The sequence below is a fragment of the Cynocephalus volans genome, chromosome 1 (genome assembly GCF_027409185.1).
Source record: "Cynocephalus volans isolate mCynVol1 chromosome 1, mCynVol1.pri, whole genome shotgun sequence".
Lineage (NCBI taxonomy): Eukaryota > Metazoa > Chordata > Mammalia > Dermoptera > Cynocephalidae > Cynocephalus > Cynocephalus volans.
The window spans coordinates 17,613,399-17,631,279 of record NC_084460.1 but is presented as its reverse complement, the minus strand read 5'-3'; the positions used below and the strand labels follow the sequence as shown (position 1 = coordinate 17,631,279).

At 43.7% G+C, this 17,881-nt stretch overlaps 1 protein-coding gene across 1 annotated transcript in view; it reads right to left on the bottom strand.

The window, feature by feature from the left end:
• Positions 1–14,985: 14,985 nt before the first annotated feature.
• Positions 14,986–17,881, bottom strand: part of JAG1 (jagged canonical Notch ligand 1) — a 35,735-nt gene continuing 32,839 nt past the window's right edge. Inside the window, exon 26 of the mRNA XM_063090202.1 lies at positions 14,986–17,177. Coding sequence (XP_062946272.1) covers positions 16,720–17,177 — 458 coding nt within the window. The 3' untranslated portion in view covers positions 14,986–16,719. The remainder of the gene's footprint in view (positions 17,178–17,881) is intronic.

The following is a 17,881-nucleotide window of genomic DNA, read 5'->3' as shown; positions in this document are numbered from 1 at the left end:
CACTAAGGGGATTGCAAAGTTGTAGCTGAGGGTTTAGTGGCCAAACCTGTGACAAGACAGCCATGTGTATAGATGCTGGGGTTTTAAAGGAATTGATTAGAATGATTATTTTAAATAGAGAGAATATATCAGCTTTAGGGTTCATTTTCAAAGCCGTCACCTCCAGGGTTGTTGTTCTAACAGTATTGCTACTTTCTCATCATACTGTATAACTCTGTTCAGAAAGTGATTATAATGACAAAGACCCTTGTCAGGGATGAGACCGTTTGTGTGAGGGTTGCATGAATTGTTTGCCCCTCCTTGTCACATCACTGTGCAGACCACATGGGCCACATAGACGCTGCCATGGTGCTGCAGTTCGGTTCTAGGGGTTCATTTGATCTTCCTGCTCCTCAGCCTGAGTAGGGGGCAGTAAAGGAACAGGCTAGTGGTTCTCAACATGTGGTCCTGGGACCAGCATCATCGTCTGGAAATGTGTTAGAAATGCGATGTTGGGCTCCATCCCAGACCTGCTGAATGAGAAACTGTGGGTGATTCTGAAACATGCTCAAGTTTGAGAACAACTGGACTAATGGAGACTCCCTACTGTTTATTTCCTCCAGCCAGGCTACCATGGCCTCCAGCTCTTCAGCTGGGGCCACGTGTGGACATGTACACCCTCAGACTCTTCTCGAACTTGTAAACCATCTGGCTTCAGTGTGAGTCACTATGTTCTCAGGTTCTACAGTATGGCAGCCACGGCACCCAGCTGTTATTTACCCTTACAATTGCCAGAAATTTAAGGATAATTCAGCCAGCATTAGGAGAAGACATGGGAGAGACTTGCTATTGCTTGTAGCTCAGGTGAGTAGCTTGGCCCCACCGCCATGACTTTGGTTAGGTTCATAACCAGTCAGAACCCACAGGGAACTCGGTGGCCATAGTTTCCAGATTCTCATCTGGAAGGCTTCACCGGAAGTTGAAATTTCAAAACAGAAGCCTTCCATTTGCAGCATCACCTACTAATGTCTCCAGTGGGCTTGCTGAAATGTCACATAGTGAATCACAGTATGTTGATGGACACTTACTACCTACTAAAGATTTTCTTAACCCAATTTCATGCTAAAGTAGGAAAGAAATCATATTCAAATGCCACCCATCCAATATGTCTTTTTCTCCTGCTCAACACTGGGTGGTCCTTTGAAGCAGCACCTCCCATAAGTAATAAAGAAAATCGAGTATATTCCCCAAAGTGTTGAAGTTAGCAGAAAAATAACCAAGAAAAGGCCCCCCAAAATACAAGAATATGGAAACGGGCCCAGTGTAGGTTTATGCTAGAGATGAATTAGTGATTTATCCCACCTCATTCTGTTCTTCCCTGTATCTCTTTTCCCCACTTGTATTATAGGGTAAGACTCATTAGGAAGCAGTCATATTTCATAGCACCATTTTGAGTCATGAAGTTCAGCCTTGGTCAGCAAGCCTGGCTGTGGATGTAGATGCTGTTACTTTGTTGTTCCACACCCTGCCTGGAAACCCATGCCCTTCCTGTTTCTCAGCCTCAACACCTCCACCAGAAACATAGCCCTGCCCACTGGTGGCCTTTTATCTTCCATGCTAGCTTTTTTGCCTGCTCCCATTTAATTCCAGCCAAAGGAATCTATAGAAGAAGAGGGAGCCCAGCAAAATACTAACCTCAGTGGAGCTGATTCTGCTTATACAGTAGGGGTAGACTGCACAGCATGGAAACCTCCTGAGAATGTGGGAGAATATCAGTTTTCCTCCTCTCTCTTGGAGGGACCAATATTCTAGGTGTGCCCTTTACCGAAGACAGGACCTCTGTGGGTCATTGAATCTTCTTCAACAGAAACAGTTATTAGAACAGTTTATAAACAGGTTGGGCACAAGTACTAACCCAAGTGATAGCCAAATAACAGCTCCCTGGAAAAGAGTCTAGAATAAAAAATGCAGCCGTTCCAGAACACTGGCTGCTACCTGCTCCAGAACTAGGAGGAGATACTCAAACTTAAGTCACCAGAGAAAGTTTCTACTAAGAAGTTTTTGTTTCACTAGTTAGCCTAGGCTTGGTGGTTAAGGCCAATACTTATAATGATTTTCTTTCAAGAAAAGTCTTGGCTTTAGAGTTTGGTATATTGGGTGGGGGTAATAACAATTACTGTGATCTAAGAGGAAAAGTAGCACCTTGGGTCATAGATTCACATGATCCTTCTCACAACCTTCACGTACAAGGGATTTTTTTTTTTTTTTTTTTTTTTTGTGACCGGTAGGGGGATCGCAACCCTTGGGGTGGTGTCGCCCGCACAGCGCTCAGCCAGTGAGTGCACCGGCCATTCCTATATAGGATCCGAACCCGCGCACCACGGGGCCAGCCCGGGATTTTAACAGGATTCATGGAAGGACTGGCTCTCAGCTCCACATGATGGCATGTGTTTGAGGAATTTTGCCTTTAAGCGTTTTTCTTGCACATGTCTGAAACACCCCTGGATCTCTTGTTACTTGAGTGATCGTGTGATTCTTTGGATATTTGGAAGTACAAAGGAGAAAGTGGTTGCCAGGTATTTTTGTTATTTATTGGATGGGATATGAAGAATTCTCTACCGTTGAGAATGGTATATGTTTTGATATTCTTAGTAATCATAATAATTTTACATCTGAAAGTCTGAGACTCTGTCAGTATTCTTAGTAAAAAATAAGTTATTTAACCACTTAGTACCTAAATTAACAGAGGGAGAGAGCATACCTAGGGTTGTGGGTGGGGGAAGGGGAAAGGGGAGGAAGGTCGGGGAATAATTGGGTGGGGGATATGGGGAATAATTGCAATTTGTGGTAATGGGCATGCTGATAGTATTGATCTGCTCATTACATCTTGGGCACAGGTGGTGATGATCAGCTTTGTATCCATGAATATGCATAATCAATTAAAAAAATTTTTTAAAAGAGTTTCTGGAGTGACAAGTACATTTAACCCTTTAAAATCCAATTGTTCCCAAAGGTACCTGACTCAATTCCAGGCATTTTTCTATTCCTGTACATATGATAAGTATTTATTACCTTATGAGCTTTTCCTGTGTTTCCCTGGTTCTCTGTGGTCCCCTGGACCTCCACCCCTCACTGTTCTCTCTCGATAGTTCAGCCTCAGTCTGATTGCTGGATCATTTTGGATGAACAGATCAAATGTGTAGAGAAAATTTATGTCCCAGGAATAGAGAAGAAACCAGAAAAAACTGCCTAGAGATACCTTCAGCACTTTAGTCCCCCTCTAGAATTCTCATGTACAGCAATAGATGCTGTAAGACTCTAGATCAGTTGTACAAAGTTTTCTTGCCCATAGGAGGCACTCTCTTCCCTGGGAATGAAGGAGATAACTCACAGAGATCTCTGTGAACTTGCAGGTCTAACTCCACTCCTACTTCCCCAAGGTGACCTAGAGGAGGTGAAGCTTATATGAGTTTGGAAGGGTATCAAAGTGTAGGCTAGAAGATTAAGTATGTAAAAAACATTAAGGAACAAAATAAAGCATAAAAAAAATTTATATTCAAGTTCTTGTGACTTTGTTACTTGGAGATGTCAATCCAATTTGGTTAACGTTATGACTTTGAACTCCCTAACTTTCTCAGTGTTGTGGATTCTAAGCCATCTTCGTGTGCTTTTAAATGACATTTTAATAGGTTTTTTTTTTTTTTTTTTTTATGTCCATAAACAAATGTCTGGGAACAGTTGGTGTGATTTTTTTACACATTTTCTTTTCTTTGCCACTGGAGGTCACCTGTCACCCAGATGGGCATATGAATTGTTAGATATGCAGGAGCAAACATTGGGGTAAGGGTAGTGAGTGCTGCAGCTTTTTTGTTCCCTTACTTTAATACTAAAGAAATATGGAAAGTGTGTTTCATTTTATAAAAAACAAGAGTCATAAAAACCCTCTGTATTGTGATTTATGGAGAATATAGCTTATCTCTGAATGAAATATCTCAAGATACATCTTGGGGACAACAATGAGATCACAGTGTAATTGTTTGCTTTTGCTGTCATGTTTGGAGTTTTGCACGGATTGTTGTACATATCAGTAGCCTTTGATTTCAGAAAGAGCTTGGCAAGGGCAGAACACTTAAGGGAAAGAAACCTCTGTGCCCAAGAGAATGGCCTGGGATCACAGTGTCGCCATTCTCAGTTTCCTTGAATTCCTTCTTGGCAGGCCCTACTGTAATATTTTCACAAAATCTTAGTGAGTGGCCCTTTTTGAGGCGACAAATGGCTTTCCTAAAATCCAGAAATTCTCTATTTAACATGCTGTGACTTGAATAAGGAAATCATTTTAATTTCTTCTTTTCTCTTATGAGGAAATTTCCATACTTGGTTTGTCAAGACAAGAGAACTCATTCCTTGTTATTGAAACACTAATGAATTGAAACACGTTGGAGCAAGTAAAAAATCAAAATTAAGCTAGTTTCTCTTAAATAGTTTAAAGCCTTCCTTAGTACAAAATAAATTAAGCATTGTAAAATGAAGTTAATTCAGGTAATTACTCAGTACAGAAGTCTAACCATATATATCATTGGTATTGCAATTTAAGGGTATAATTAAATTCTCAGAAATCTGCAGAACTCCCTCTAATTTGGTTTCTATATTTATTTAACAAGACTGGAAACAAATATATGTCAATGTGCAGCTTAACAGAGGGGACTTGAACGGATGAAATTATCTTTAATTATCTAGAACTACTCAGTACTGGGCTTGAATTTAATCATATTCAAATAAGTTTCATTTTGCAGCATAATATTAACATATACCATATTATCTTATAATTACCATTACTTCCTTATCAAAAATTTTGATTTTTTTACTTGAGCAAAAATCAATAAAACTACATACATTTGACACTAAAACATCTGAGCGAGTGACTGAATGTGTGAATTTGACAGATCCCCAGAATAACTTTTCTTCAATCAAGTTAGAAAGCCAAACACTGCGGTAATCACCAGGAGAGCTCTTTTTTCCCATTGACCTTATCTTCTCATTTGTCTTCTTTTCAACTATTTAAATAGCGTACGTAGTTGTGCACGCCTAGGGGATAAAACTGTTATGTAGTGAAAATGTACCTGTTTTATGAATAAAGAACAGAATTGTTTAAAAAAATTAATTAGTGTGTATTACTTTTGTTCTCCAAAAATAAGTGAATTAACTCCAAGGAATACACATCCAAAAATGCCCTTTTCTGGACATGCTATTTTAAATTATGTTCTATTTATAAGAAACTTTTTTCCTCTTTAAAGCAATTCTGAGGTTTTGAATACGTTGTTAAAGGAACTTTACATTTAAACCTTTGGCCCTAAAGATTTAGATGTGGAAAACCCAGTGTGAAACATTGTGATTAAATTGACTGACAAGGTTTGGGGATGCTCCTTATGATGTGGACGATGTGGATTTGTTCCCACTCCTCCTCCCAACTGTGAGTTGAGATAGATTTCGTGTGAGGGGTTAAAGTATGTGACCTTGACTCCTTTCCAGAGAATCCTGACATTCCCCAAGTGGATTCATTTCCATTTTCAAAGTGGATCTAGTCCTTGTTAAGGACTGATGAAGCCCTGACTTTTTGTCTACATTGCCTTTTATTTATTTTTATTATTTATTTTTTTAATTTTATTTTTTTCTCCCTAATCCCCTTTCCTCCTCCCCTTTTCCCACCTCTGGTGTCCTCAGTTCTGTTCTCTCCTTTTGAGAGTTCAAGAAATTATTGTTACACTGCCTTTTATTTCAGTATCCCAAGTCTCTCTGGTTGCTTTTAAGTACATTTCCCATCCAGTCCTGTATGTAACTTTTCAGAAGCATTTCAATATCAGGTTAGAATAATACATTTGAATAGATGTGCATGAAATGCTGAGAACCACTGCAGTTGATGGGGCATAACTCCTTTCTTCTTATTGTTTTGGTCAAGGGGGCTTGCCATATGGCCTAATGCACAGGAAAGACGCCCTGCCCTGGACATGGGCCGGGGCTGGGATCCATCCGGGGACTGTGTAACAGCATGGTGCTGCAAGCCGCAAACCCTGGCTCCAGGCTGCGGCTTTGCTACTAGTTTTATATGTTTTGGGACAAATCACTTCACCTCTCGGGCCTCAGTTTCTTCATCTGGTAAATAAAATTATCTGTAAGTGCCACACATGGCTCTTAGAATCCTGAGGTAAACATACCACTCCCATGTCTTAATTTCTTCCACTTTAATTTCTTCCACTGGCTACACATTGGAATCACCTGGGTAGCTACTAGTTAAATCAGAATCTCTGCCGTTTGGCCTGGACGTTAGTACTTTTAAAGCTCCTCAAGTAATGAATCTCATGAGACGCCATAGTTAAGAACTATTGTTTAAAAATTTGGTGTGTGTGTGAGTACTGAATGTTAAAAGACAAAAGGTCTACTAAGAGCTGAGTATCCCTTAGAAGAGGGGCTTTCTGCAAATCAGAAGTGAAGCTGCTTTCAAACAAATGAGTGAGAAAGGCTTTGGGGACAGGGTGTCTGTCAGTAGGCATGCCTTGCAGTCACACAGGGAGGTGTGTCCCTCTGCATTTGTTCTGCCCCTCTGGACCCTTACACATCCAAACACACCATCGTTCCCAAAACTGAGAAATTGTTACCCTCATTCAGAAGACGAGAGTTTAAAGCACCTAAATAATTGTCTGAAATTTTTACATAAACCTCTGGGGTTTGCCTTTGATCCCTGATCATTAATATCATTAATAGGCTCTCTAAAAGTGCGTGTGAATCTCAAGTTAGCATTTGGCAGGGCAGTGGAAGAATGAACGCTTTTAAAATAGTTTGGCTCCAAAAGCGGATCTGAAATAACCCTGTGGGAAAATCAGGAGAATCTCTCATCCTCCAAAGGATCACCTAGGATGAGATACTGACCTTGTATTTTAAGTTCAGCTACATTTCTTAAAACCTCATTCATTACCCAGCCTGATTTATTTTAGGGGGTGAACTAGCTGTAGGAGGGGGCTCTTTGATGATGTAGTTTTTGTTTGCTTTTTGTTTTCTGTACAGTCCCCAAAAGATTTTTTATCATAATGTATATGTATTAAAAATAAAAAAGACCAGCTTCTTCACGAGATTTACTACAGCTTTTTCCTCCACAATTAGAGTTGGAGAATTCTCTCCTCTTCAGGCTTTAAGGCGCTCAAACCCCAGAAGGCTGAGTGTGTGCGGCGTGAGCAGAGCTCTGACCTCTGCTGGGGAGAGGTCAGCCCAGCACAGAAGACTCAAAAGGGAGGAAGAAAAAGCAACTCCTCAGCAGGGAGTTTGACTTGCTTTAGGGCAGAAGAGCTTTTATAAATGAGTTCCCAGTCTCCCACGCCCTCTCACTTGCTCTCTTCTATTACTAGACCCGTCTTTGCGCTTAGATACACACACACACACACAAACACACACACGCGCGACACACACGGCACACAAGCGCACAAAGATGTACCCACAGACACAGCTCGTATTTCCACTCCTTGCTTCACATCCCTCTCTCCATTTGTCCCTGGAACTGTGGATAGACTGCAGTCCCTGCTCCAGAAGAGGCAGGTGATGGATTGACTGGGAATTTTTCTAGGCCCAGTGGCTCTCGAGGTCTTTTCATTCCTCCTTAACATGCTTGACTGGTGAGAAGAACGCAGCGGGCTTTTTCCCAAACCCATCCATTCCTATTGTCAGAAGGAGAAGGTGGAATGGTAAATCAGGGTGACCTCCAGCCAGGATGTGAGAGACTGGGCTGGGTGTTTGGGATGTATCCCAGTAGGAGGAGCCTGGAAGGGCCTTCTTGTAAGGATGCCAGAGGCTTGTGAAACAGCAGCACTGCTTTATGTGTATATTCTACTCAAAATGCTTCCCTGGTGAGCCTTTTCCCAGTGCTGTTCTGCTCAGCATGGTAACCATCTAGAGAACAGTGGAGACTGCATGGGCAGATGCTGGGGCTTCTAGAAAAGCGTGGCTCTCCAGCGAAAAGTACCCCATCAATCTGAAAGTACTTCTCAGAGGGAGAGCTTTTTATGCCAGAGATGCAGGAGAACTGCATTGGTGTTGGGGTTCTTGTTTTGATGCTAATAAGAATCTCCAGCTGGAAGAACCTTGTAGATCTCATCTAAAATTTCTATACAGAATTAAAGACAAGCAGATTCTCCATCAATTTTCTACAGCAAATTGTCTTTGCTTTCCCTGGACGATAATATTTCTTGGTATTGGCTTATCAAACTTCATTTTCTTCTGGGCCCTGGTTGTAGAAATGACTTTGGCTGTTGTTTTGCATGTTTGTCAGGTCTAATTCCAGGTCCTAATATTTTAGAAAAGCTTGCTGAACCTGAGAGAAAACTTAACTTTCTGCTATCAGCTATGTATATCTGCCTAGGCCAGCTGCTCACCAAATGAGGGTAATCCTAGGTGAGAGGACATGGTTAGAGGGAAAACTGGGTTTGACATCTAGTCTTTACTCAGTCCAGAAGAAATGACCACTGTGCAGTGACTACAGCCAAGGAGGCAACTTCCTTGCAGGGAAAGGCTCCCTAGTGGGAGTGGGGATAGGGGCATTACAAATTATTTCTAAAATGCCCAACCCACTGAAAACCTCATCAAGAAAACAGGAGTCAAACATTATCACATGGAGAGAAAACTGGCCCAAGAGTTTGTATTCCTGGAGTCCTCCAAGGCCAGGCACCTGAGCTTAACTCATTTTGGCACTAATTTTATAAAACTGTGGGGGAGGGGGAAGCAGGGATATAGAAGAGAGAACTGTGTTCTCATTATTTGCAGGCTGTAGACAGCTATCTACACTCGCAGACCACACACTGTTGTAGAACTTAATTAGGCACCAAGGCTTTTTTTTTTTTTTTTTTCAGTCCTGTAGTTCATTCTTGCCTTGAATGAGCTTTTCTTTCTGTTACACTGGTAGCAGGCACTGAATTGATCAGAGAAAAAGCCGACAATTTGTATAGTCACGATTAAATACAGCACTACATGCAACATAGCCTGGTACTGCTCCAGTCTATTGCCGCATAACAAATTACCATAAATTTAGTGGCTTAAAACAACAGAAATGTATTATCTCACAGTTTATGACACCTTTTAGCTGGGTCCTCTGCTCAGGGTCTATAAGGCTGAAATCAGGGGGCCAACCAAGCTACATTCTCATCTGGATGCTCAACTAGAGAAAAGATCTGCTTCCAAGCTTCCTTACGTTGTTAGCAGAATCCAGTTCCTTGTAGTTGAAGGATCAAGGTCCCCATTGTCCTGCTGGCTGTTGGCCAGGGATCTCTCAGAAGCCATTCTCAGGTCCTTGCCACGTGGTCCCCTCTATTTCATTAATGGAGAAACCTACTTCGCATTGAATCTCTTTCATGCTTTGAATCTCTCTGACTTCTTCTATGAACAGCCACAGAAAACTCTCTGCTTTTAAAAAGCTCCTGTAATACAGTCAGCCTCATCTGGATAATCTGTATTTTAAAGCCAATTGATTTGGAACTTTAATGACATCTGCAAAATCCCTTCACAGTCGTACCTGGATTAGTGTTTGATTGAATAAACAGGGCCAGGAATCTTTGGGGACCATCATGGAATTTTGCATACCACCAGATTCAACAGCCCTCAGCTCTTCTCTGACAGGGGCCCAGTTTAATTGTGAGAAAGGAGACTGGAACTGGAATCGAGCTGAATTCTTCAGTCTTTTAATGGACTTATACCATAAGTTTCTTAAAATATTGAGAGCAGCGGTCTGTCTTCTTCTGCAGCCCTTTTCGTGAATACTAACGATGGCGCACATTGTCACCATGACAGCTGAGGAAACTGAAGCACAAAGAATTAAGGAAACTTTCCCAAGTTCGTAAGTGGCAGAGCCTAGAATCCAGGTCTGTCCAACCCCAAAGCCCAGAAACTCTGTTGTTAGGCCAGGCGACACAAGCAGAAAATCCCAAACCAGGAATTGGAAAGGAAAAGCTGCCATTGGAATCAAGGGCATCTGGTTCCAGAGTGTGTGCCTTAGAGCACTCCTCATTAGCCTGGCTTTGCACCCCAGGAAGGTGAAAGTAACAGTCAAGAGACGGGTCGGACCCACAGGAGGCTGAACGCTCTGGAGGAAATGTTCAGACCCTCTTTCGTAAGCGCACTACACCTACACGGTCCGACCGAGGAATAACGGGGCGTGGATGTGGGCAAAGCCGGAGGTTGCGGTGGAGCCTCAGCCTCTTTCCTCCTGGCTCCTTCCCTCTCCCTTTCCTTGACCCAGACGCACTTTTTCCTCTGTTTTGTGCAAAGACCTATATGCTGTTTCACGGTCGCGCTCTTCCTGTCTGCTTTGTGCCTTGAATTCTTAAAAAAAAAAAAAAAAAAAAAAAGACTTCCGGTAAAACATCACTGCAAAGCCAGAGAGAGCCCCCTGAGGGCACCTGATTGTTCCCGTCCTGAACTTGGAGGGTTTATGTTTCTGACTGCAGGATGGGGCTTTCCGTGTCTTTCAGTGTGGGTGCCTGCGTGTAGAGGAAACTTCTGCAAAACATGTCATTCCGGCCTACCCTGACACGACAGCCAGGTTAGAGAGGACTTGTGGGGTAACGCTGCTAATCCACCAGCGCCGGGTGGGGTGGGAGCGGGGGAGCAGCCTTTTTGGGGTGTCGGGCGGAGGAAGCGGAGCTGCCCACAGGCGGTTCCTGGAGCTCCTAGGTGTCTGCCAGCAGCACGCTGGCTGCGGCGACGCGCTCGAGTCATTTGGGTTTTAGTCTTGTTAAAGGCTCAGGTGATTCTTTCCCGATAACCTGGAAGGAACTTGCTGGTGGAAGAGAGTGATTAAGAAACAAGGGAGTGTGCCTCATCAAAACTGCAATCGCCTGACACAGGTCACGACCCTCGTCACTGCTTCTCAGGCAAGGACGGCAGCACTGCGGTCCTGAGAAGGCCGGTGAAGGGAGCGTGTGCGTGACGTGCGTGCGCGTGCGTCTAGACGCACGCGCAGGGAGGAGAAGGACCTGGTGGAGCTCTCAGTTTCCTTTCTGAACCTGTTTTCCTGAGATACATTTAATAATTCTATGAAGCAGAAACTAAAAAGGAAACCTGAAACTTCCCAAGCACAAAGGAACAACCTGGAAAGAGAAAGGGCTTTAATCTGGCCCGGATTTGTAAAGATGTCATTTTCTAGGCAAAACCAGCTCAGGCGACACTGTCTTTGCAGCAGTCTCCTGAGGCCTCCCCAGAGACTTTGCATCCGTTTCGTTAAACGCTGATCCCCCAGTGCTTCGCTTTTGAAAATCATGCCCAAGGCAGGATCCCAGCATAAACCTGGCAAATTCCCAGAAGAGGCAAGAAACACAGCAGCCTGGGAAGTAGGATCCCCAAGTTTTAGTCCTGGCTGTTGCTAACTCCCTGTGTGACCTCGGGCAAGTCCCTGAACATCTCTAGGCCTCAGTTTCCCCTTCTGGGAAAATAGTGGGGGGTTGGATCCTTTCATCGGTGAGGTCCCCAATTGCATTAATAGCCAGTGAGTCTAAGATGAAGGCTTTTCAACTGCATATATCTCAGCAAGGATGAAATAAAACGGCTTTTCACTCTTCAGGTGCAAAACAGAAAGGAGGCCAATCCTTTTGGTTGCCTGAGTAGTCATTAGGATGCCAGCTGCAAACTCTATTTCCCTCTGGGATCATGGACAGCCTCACCGGCCCTGTCAGGAGAGCTTCTCTTTAAAACAAAGCTGTTACTTTCATGTTGCTGGCATCTGCATTTGCTCTCTGGATAATTCAACCCTTGGGTGCCCTGGTGTGGATATTTGCAGGGGGGTGGGCTGAGAGGCAGCTGGCAGACCTCAATTCAACGTTCATTGGATTTAAGACCCAATACTCTCCAAGTTAATTTTCCCAACTTGCACATCACAGGTTAATACTGGACCCATGTGTAATGATACATAATTTGAGACTTGTAAAAGCTGTCTTGGACTTGAAAGAAACACACTCTAAGCCAGTAAGGTTGTGCCCGGCATGCAAGAGCAAGTATTACAGGTAGCAAGAGAGCCGCGCCCTTTTGACATGATTTCAGAGTGCCATGCAGGTGTTTAGGCCTCTCAGCTGCCAGGCAACAGTACCACTGCAGCCCTGCAAGCATCACTCCCCCCACCCCCCAACTTGCTGTTTAACAACATTGGAAGGCAATTGTTCACAAAGGGAAATTCGTTATTTTTAATAGAGCCAGAAATATCTCGAGGATTTGAAGTGATGCAACAGGATTGTCCTAATGGTTTCTAAACTTTGTTTTTAAGACTTCTGGGGCCAGAACCATAAAGAACTGCCTTGGGGCACTCTTCTACCTTAGATAACCGAGCTGTTTGTTGGCGTTGCTGGAGACTGACATAGCCTGAGCCGGGATGTTTAGCTGCTTGTGGGGCGGAAAAAAAATGTTAAGAAAAATAATTGTTGTTTTTGCAAACTATCTATTTAAAAACAGAACCTCAGGAAGCAGATTTCTGTTCCAGCGCTTGGATGAATCAGAGCTTACAAAGTATAAATACACATTAGCAGGAGGAGGCTTCCCATAACCCATGTGCTTGTATGTCTTCCCAGACCAGGAACCTCTGAACGCCTGTTTCTCATTCCCAGTAGAGGCAAGAAAGAGACCCATAGTCAAAACGGAAATAGTGGAACATTGCTCAGCCCAAGTTTCAAACCCCTGTAGGATTGTAGGACTTTTTTATTTTTCTTTAAAGGCAACTGGGTTTTAGCTGCACACTTGCTCACTTTTGGGTAGACAGGTGTAAGCTATTTAGAAAGATGGGAAACCCACGCTCTGGTTCCTTTGGCTCTTTGCTACCTAAGAAATATTACTAAGTAAGTTAACTTTGACTCTCTGACCCCTCAGATCAGCTAATAAACATGAAGCACTTAGACCACAACTTGCTCAAGGGGCAGTGTAATTATTTTACTTAAAAATGATGTCAGGTGGCAATTTAGCAACAAACTGGCTTCCGGGCTATTTAACTCAGCTTAACAAGGAGGAAAACATTGTAATTAATGAAGAGCTTGTACTTTAGTAGAGTTATTCTCAAATTTTACTGTACATAAGCCAGGGAAAACTGGGGAAGATAGAGTTTGAAAATACATATTCCCAGGCCCCACTTCTGGTGTGTGATCTAATAGGGGCATAGGTTGGGCCTGGGAATCTGCATTTAAGAGAAACCCGCTTGCAAATCATCCTTCTGATCATCACTTAGTCTACTTGGCTGTTAGTCAATTAAGATGTATCTTCCCCCCGTTTTCTATTCCAATTCTATATTGTTATAACTAGACTATCAGGACAGTGTCCCTCCCTAAAACACCTAGTGTGAAGTTAATATTTTTCCTAGTTTCATGATATATTCTAATGCTAGAGTTCTAGTTCACCAAGTTTCTGGTCCGAAAATTCACTTCTAGGGCCCCTTTAAAGAGGGCTCAGAACATCCATGGGGAATGGTAAAGGCACTGAGTTCCTTCTTTTCCACTCCCCTGACCCTAGGTTAACCTGTTGCTTGCTTCATTCTTTCTGGAGAAAGGGGAAAACCATCCTTCACGATTAAGGTCCTGGGTTTAGGCTGTGCACAGAGGAGCCTGATCTATGCCCTCCCACTACCAAGAGTGTCCCAGACAGAAGGCTCGTTAAGACAACAGCCGTGAATTTCAAGACCACTTCTCTCCTGGAATGAAAGAATTGCAGAGGCTCATTAAACTTTTTTCTTGGCACAAAAGCATTTGGCAGCTACCCAAGGAATTCTGGGGTCCTGCAGGATCCAAGTTTACAAACCACGAGAACAAGGTATTGCTTCAGGATGGTGTTTGACTCCACTAAACTAGACTGTCTCCTGGCTAGTAGGATCTGTACTTCTCCCTCTCTCTGACCCCACTTTGCAGAAACCAGCTGTCTACCTGCAGAGGTTAGTTACAAGGTATTGCTACACTAGGGCAGAGAGATATCATGGGAATCCAGCCTCATTACTGTCCAGGTTCTTCAAGGCTGCCTCCCCAATAAGCCAAAGCACTCTGTTGACTGTTCCTGGGGCTGTCACGGACTCCGAGTCCCTCAATGGCCTCTGCTCACACACAAGGAGCCACGGACACTTAAAGCCTGTCATCCATTCTTAAACAAGGTGCCCATCAGAGAACATGATTCCTAGCCCAGTAGGAAAAGAAAATAGTTTCCCAAGAACAAAAAAAATAAAACCAATCCCCTTCAGGTTTTCCTCCATTCAAGGTACATTGTGCCAGTTGGAGTTAGTTATACTACGAAAACTGGAGGTGGGCCGATGGGCCTGAATGTGGAAGCGCTGGGGGACAGTTCTGCAAAGGGTAAGCTTCGACTTCCTAAGCAGAAGCAGGGAACTCCTGGTGACTCAGCACAGCTGCCGGAAGCTGTCCATGTGCCTTTCACCATGGCTCATCTCTCACTGCAGAGGTGCCTGAGGCAAAGCTCCCCTCACTTCACCCCACAATGTGGAGGCAGGGTCCTGAACCTCCTCTGGCCTCCAGCAGCCACAAGTGAGAGAACCATAGCTCTCCTGCCCTTTACAGGAGCAGGCAGCCCAACTCTGGAACCTCATGGAAGGCTGACACCTGGCACCCCAAGGCTACATGGTGAGGCCAGCTGAACACTCACACCCTGGGAACAAGGTCATGAGTAGATGGGCCCCAAGACCAAAAGTTTGTAACTACAACTCCTGCGCAGCGAGGAAACTGCCCAATAGGTAAGCATGCAGAAGCCGCAAGGGTGTGCTCTGTGACGACAGGACATCACCACTAGTCCAAGTAGCCAGGAAAAAGAAAGCATTAAATCTCTGTCATCCCCGAACACCAGTTCCAAACCCTTTAAAACCCTTTTAGTGTGGTGGGCATTTCCCGTGAGTGCTCACAAACAATTCACCTCCAGACTACAGGCCATGAATCCAGTGGTGTTTATTCAAGCAGTATTCACACTTGCTGTCAAATAACAAGGGAATCAGGACTCCCCAAGATGCGGCTCCCACAGCTCCAGCTTCACAGCAGCCCCACGGTGTTTGAGAACTTCAGATGAATTTTGTGGTTAAAAGGCTTTCAGTTCTTCATCCGTGCCGCAGTCAGGCATGGGCTGCTGTACCCCGTTTGTCAGAACGGACTCAGTGGGGTGGCAAAGGCACAGAGTAAAGCCGGGTGGGGACTACTTAAGCTTAGAAGAGGCCACACTGTTCCGTGTTTTCATACAAAAAATTTAATAAATATTACTTTTCAAAATTTATTGCCAGGAACAACACAAAGATGCATTTTTATGTTCATATAACACTAATAGGACAATACAAAGTATCTTCACGGTCTCAATGGTGAACCAACGAGATTACTCTGTTTTTATAAGCCTTTTTGATCTTAAATTTCGTAATAGCACTTTGATTTCCTCATTTAAGGCAGGCAGTGTACTCTAGGGCAAATCTAAACAGTGATCTTACTGGACATTTTATGGTTCAAGTATTCAACTAGCTTATTAGAATACTCCCTAAATGTAGATTAAAAAAAAAAAATCAAATCTACAAGTGGTTCAGTATTACATATGGATGTTGAAAATAAATCAGAATTTACAAAATAAGATTGGTGTGCTTCCAACTTCACACAATTGATATTTTTAATGATATTCAACCACTCATACTTTGGCTAAGTCATAGCTCAACTTGTTCCCTTGAACTGCTCTGTAGCAGATCACCTGCCTGTCTCTTTTCAATTCTAAAGCAGGAAAAAAACAAAAAACAAAAAAACCTGTTCTAGACTAATTCTCAAACTGCCTCAGTCAGTCCTTAAAACGTGTTTTAAAGTTATGCTATAGGAGGTGTTTTAAACATCTGACATCGTACAAAAAAAATTTCGTCAGTACTCCAGGCATAGAAGCCCCATCCTATGGTTTTAAAATAAACTATTTTCAAACACCTTAATTTTGGCTTATAGGCAACACGTAATGAGAAAATAAGTTCAAAAAAATGAAGCCATACATTTACAATGCTATCAAAAACCTTCAATTCTAAACACGTACATATAAATAAAAAGGAATGCTGTTTTAAGGCTCTTGATTATTAAGTTAATAAATCAAATATACACAGTGATTAATAAAAAAGAATTATTTACATAACTATACAAAAAATTCTACTTTTGACACATTTTTCCTCTTTAAATTCTTCATTTTACCAGCAACTGCTGACATCAAAATCCCCCCTCCCCCAACGACGACAACAAAAATACAATAAAAAAAATAAATAATAAACTCATTTGTGATAGTTGCTGTGGTTCTGAGCTGCAAAGGCACTTTCAAATACAGAACTACTTGTACGTCATCATAAAACCAATATACAAAAACAACTCAAGAGTCAATAAATATAAATAAACTATGATCCTAAGACTGCATCACCATAGGACATCTGGCAGGAGTGGGAGCTCAAGGACTAGGGGCCGGGCAGCTCCTGGGAGCCTGATCCACGGGTCGGCTGCAAGGGAACGTACACCAGGGCACTTTCGACTAGTTTTTGCATAGCTGTGAGATGCAGCGCTCGATTTCCCAGCCAACCACAGAAACTACCATTGCCAGTGTAAGCCAGCTTGTCAAAACTTAAATTAACACAGGGTTTCTAAGTCAACAACAGCCTCAGACTCGAATGACACAACAGTTTAAAGAACTACAAGCCCCGAGTGCCCTCAGACTCTACCTAGCGGTGGCGGTGCCCGCTGTCTGCTATACGATGTACTCCATCCGGTTTAAGCTCTGGGCACTCTCCAAGTCTCTGTTGTCCTGTTTGTCTGTCCAGTTCGGGTGTTTTGTCGGCGTGCCATTGGGGGGCTTCTCCTCTCTGTCTACCAGCGTGTATGCCGGCTGTTTGGCAAATCGGGCTTTCTGCTGGTGTTTATCCATGTCGTCCTCTTCTACTTCGGAGTTGTGTGTCCTGATTTTAGACATTTTGGAGTTTTTGTTCTCGTAATCCTTGATGGGGACCGTGTTGGCGCCGTGCTTCTCAATGGGGTTCTTGATCTGGTTGAGCTGTTCACGCACGTTGTTGGTAGTGTTGTCCTCAGAGGCCGAGTGAGCGTGGCTGCTGGGCTTCCGCCGCCTCCGCACACACCAGTAGAAGGCCGTCACCAAGCAACAGATCCACGCCACGGTCAAGATGGAGCTCAGCAAGGGAACCAGGAAGTCTGCAGGGCACGCACAAAATCAATTAACCCTCAAAATTAACCCCCCACAGCACGCCATCACAGCAACAAGTAGACCAACAGTGGTTCTCCTGTCCTTAGACCCTAAGAGGAACACCATGTGGACAAGTCCCTTTTCATAGCTACATATTGTCACTTCACAGCTTGATAAGTGCTGGGGTAAGGGCCCATGGAGACCTTGACACCTCTGTCCCTGGAGAGACCAGGTAGAGCGGCAAGGCTCTCCGACTGCATAGGAGAGAGCAGTGTCTGGTTAAGTTGAGTGGAGTTTGGTTACTTAAGCAGCTCAGCATAGGAGTGAGTTTTCAGAACGATCACAGACCCGATCTGAGCAAGGACAGTCCCAATGGTCACGTGCCCAACTTCTCACCTAGCTAGAACGATGATGCTCCAGATCCTCAAAAGGGGAGTCTGGAGATCCTGCTAGGGCTATCAAGCCATCTATAAGCCAGTGCCTCCCTGTGCTCAGGAGTGGCCACCCCACGACACCAAAATGCCAAGACAGGCTTCACAGAGCTTTGAGCTCAAGGCACAGCTTTAGGGCTTTGCAACAAATCAGGACACAATACCTGTTCTGCAGGGGCGCCTGTGGGCAAGAGTACACAGCTTGCAGGCAGGAAAAAAGGAACAGGTAGAGCTCTGCCCGCACTGGCCATATGACCTCGATCCTGTAAAGCTGGCCTCTG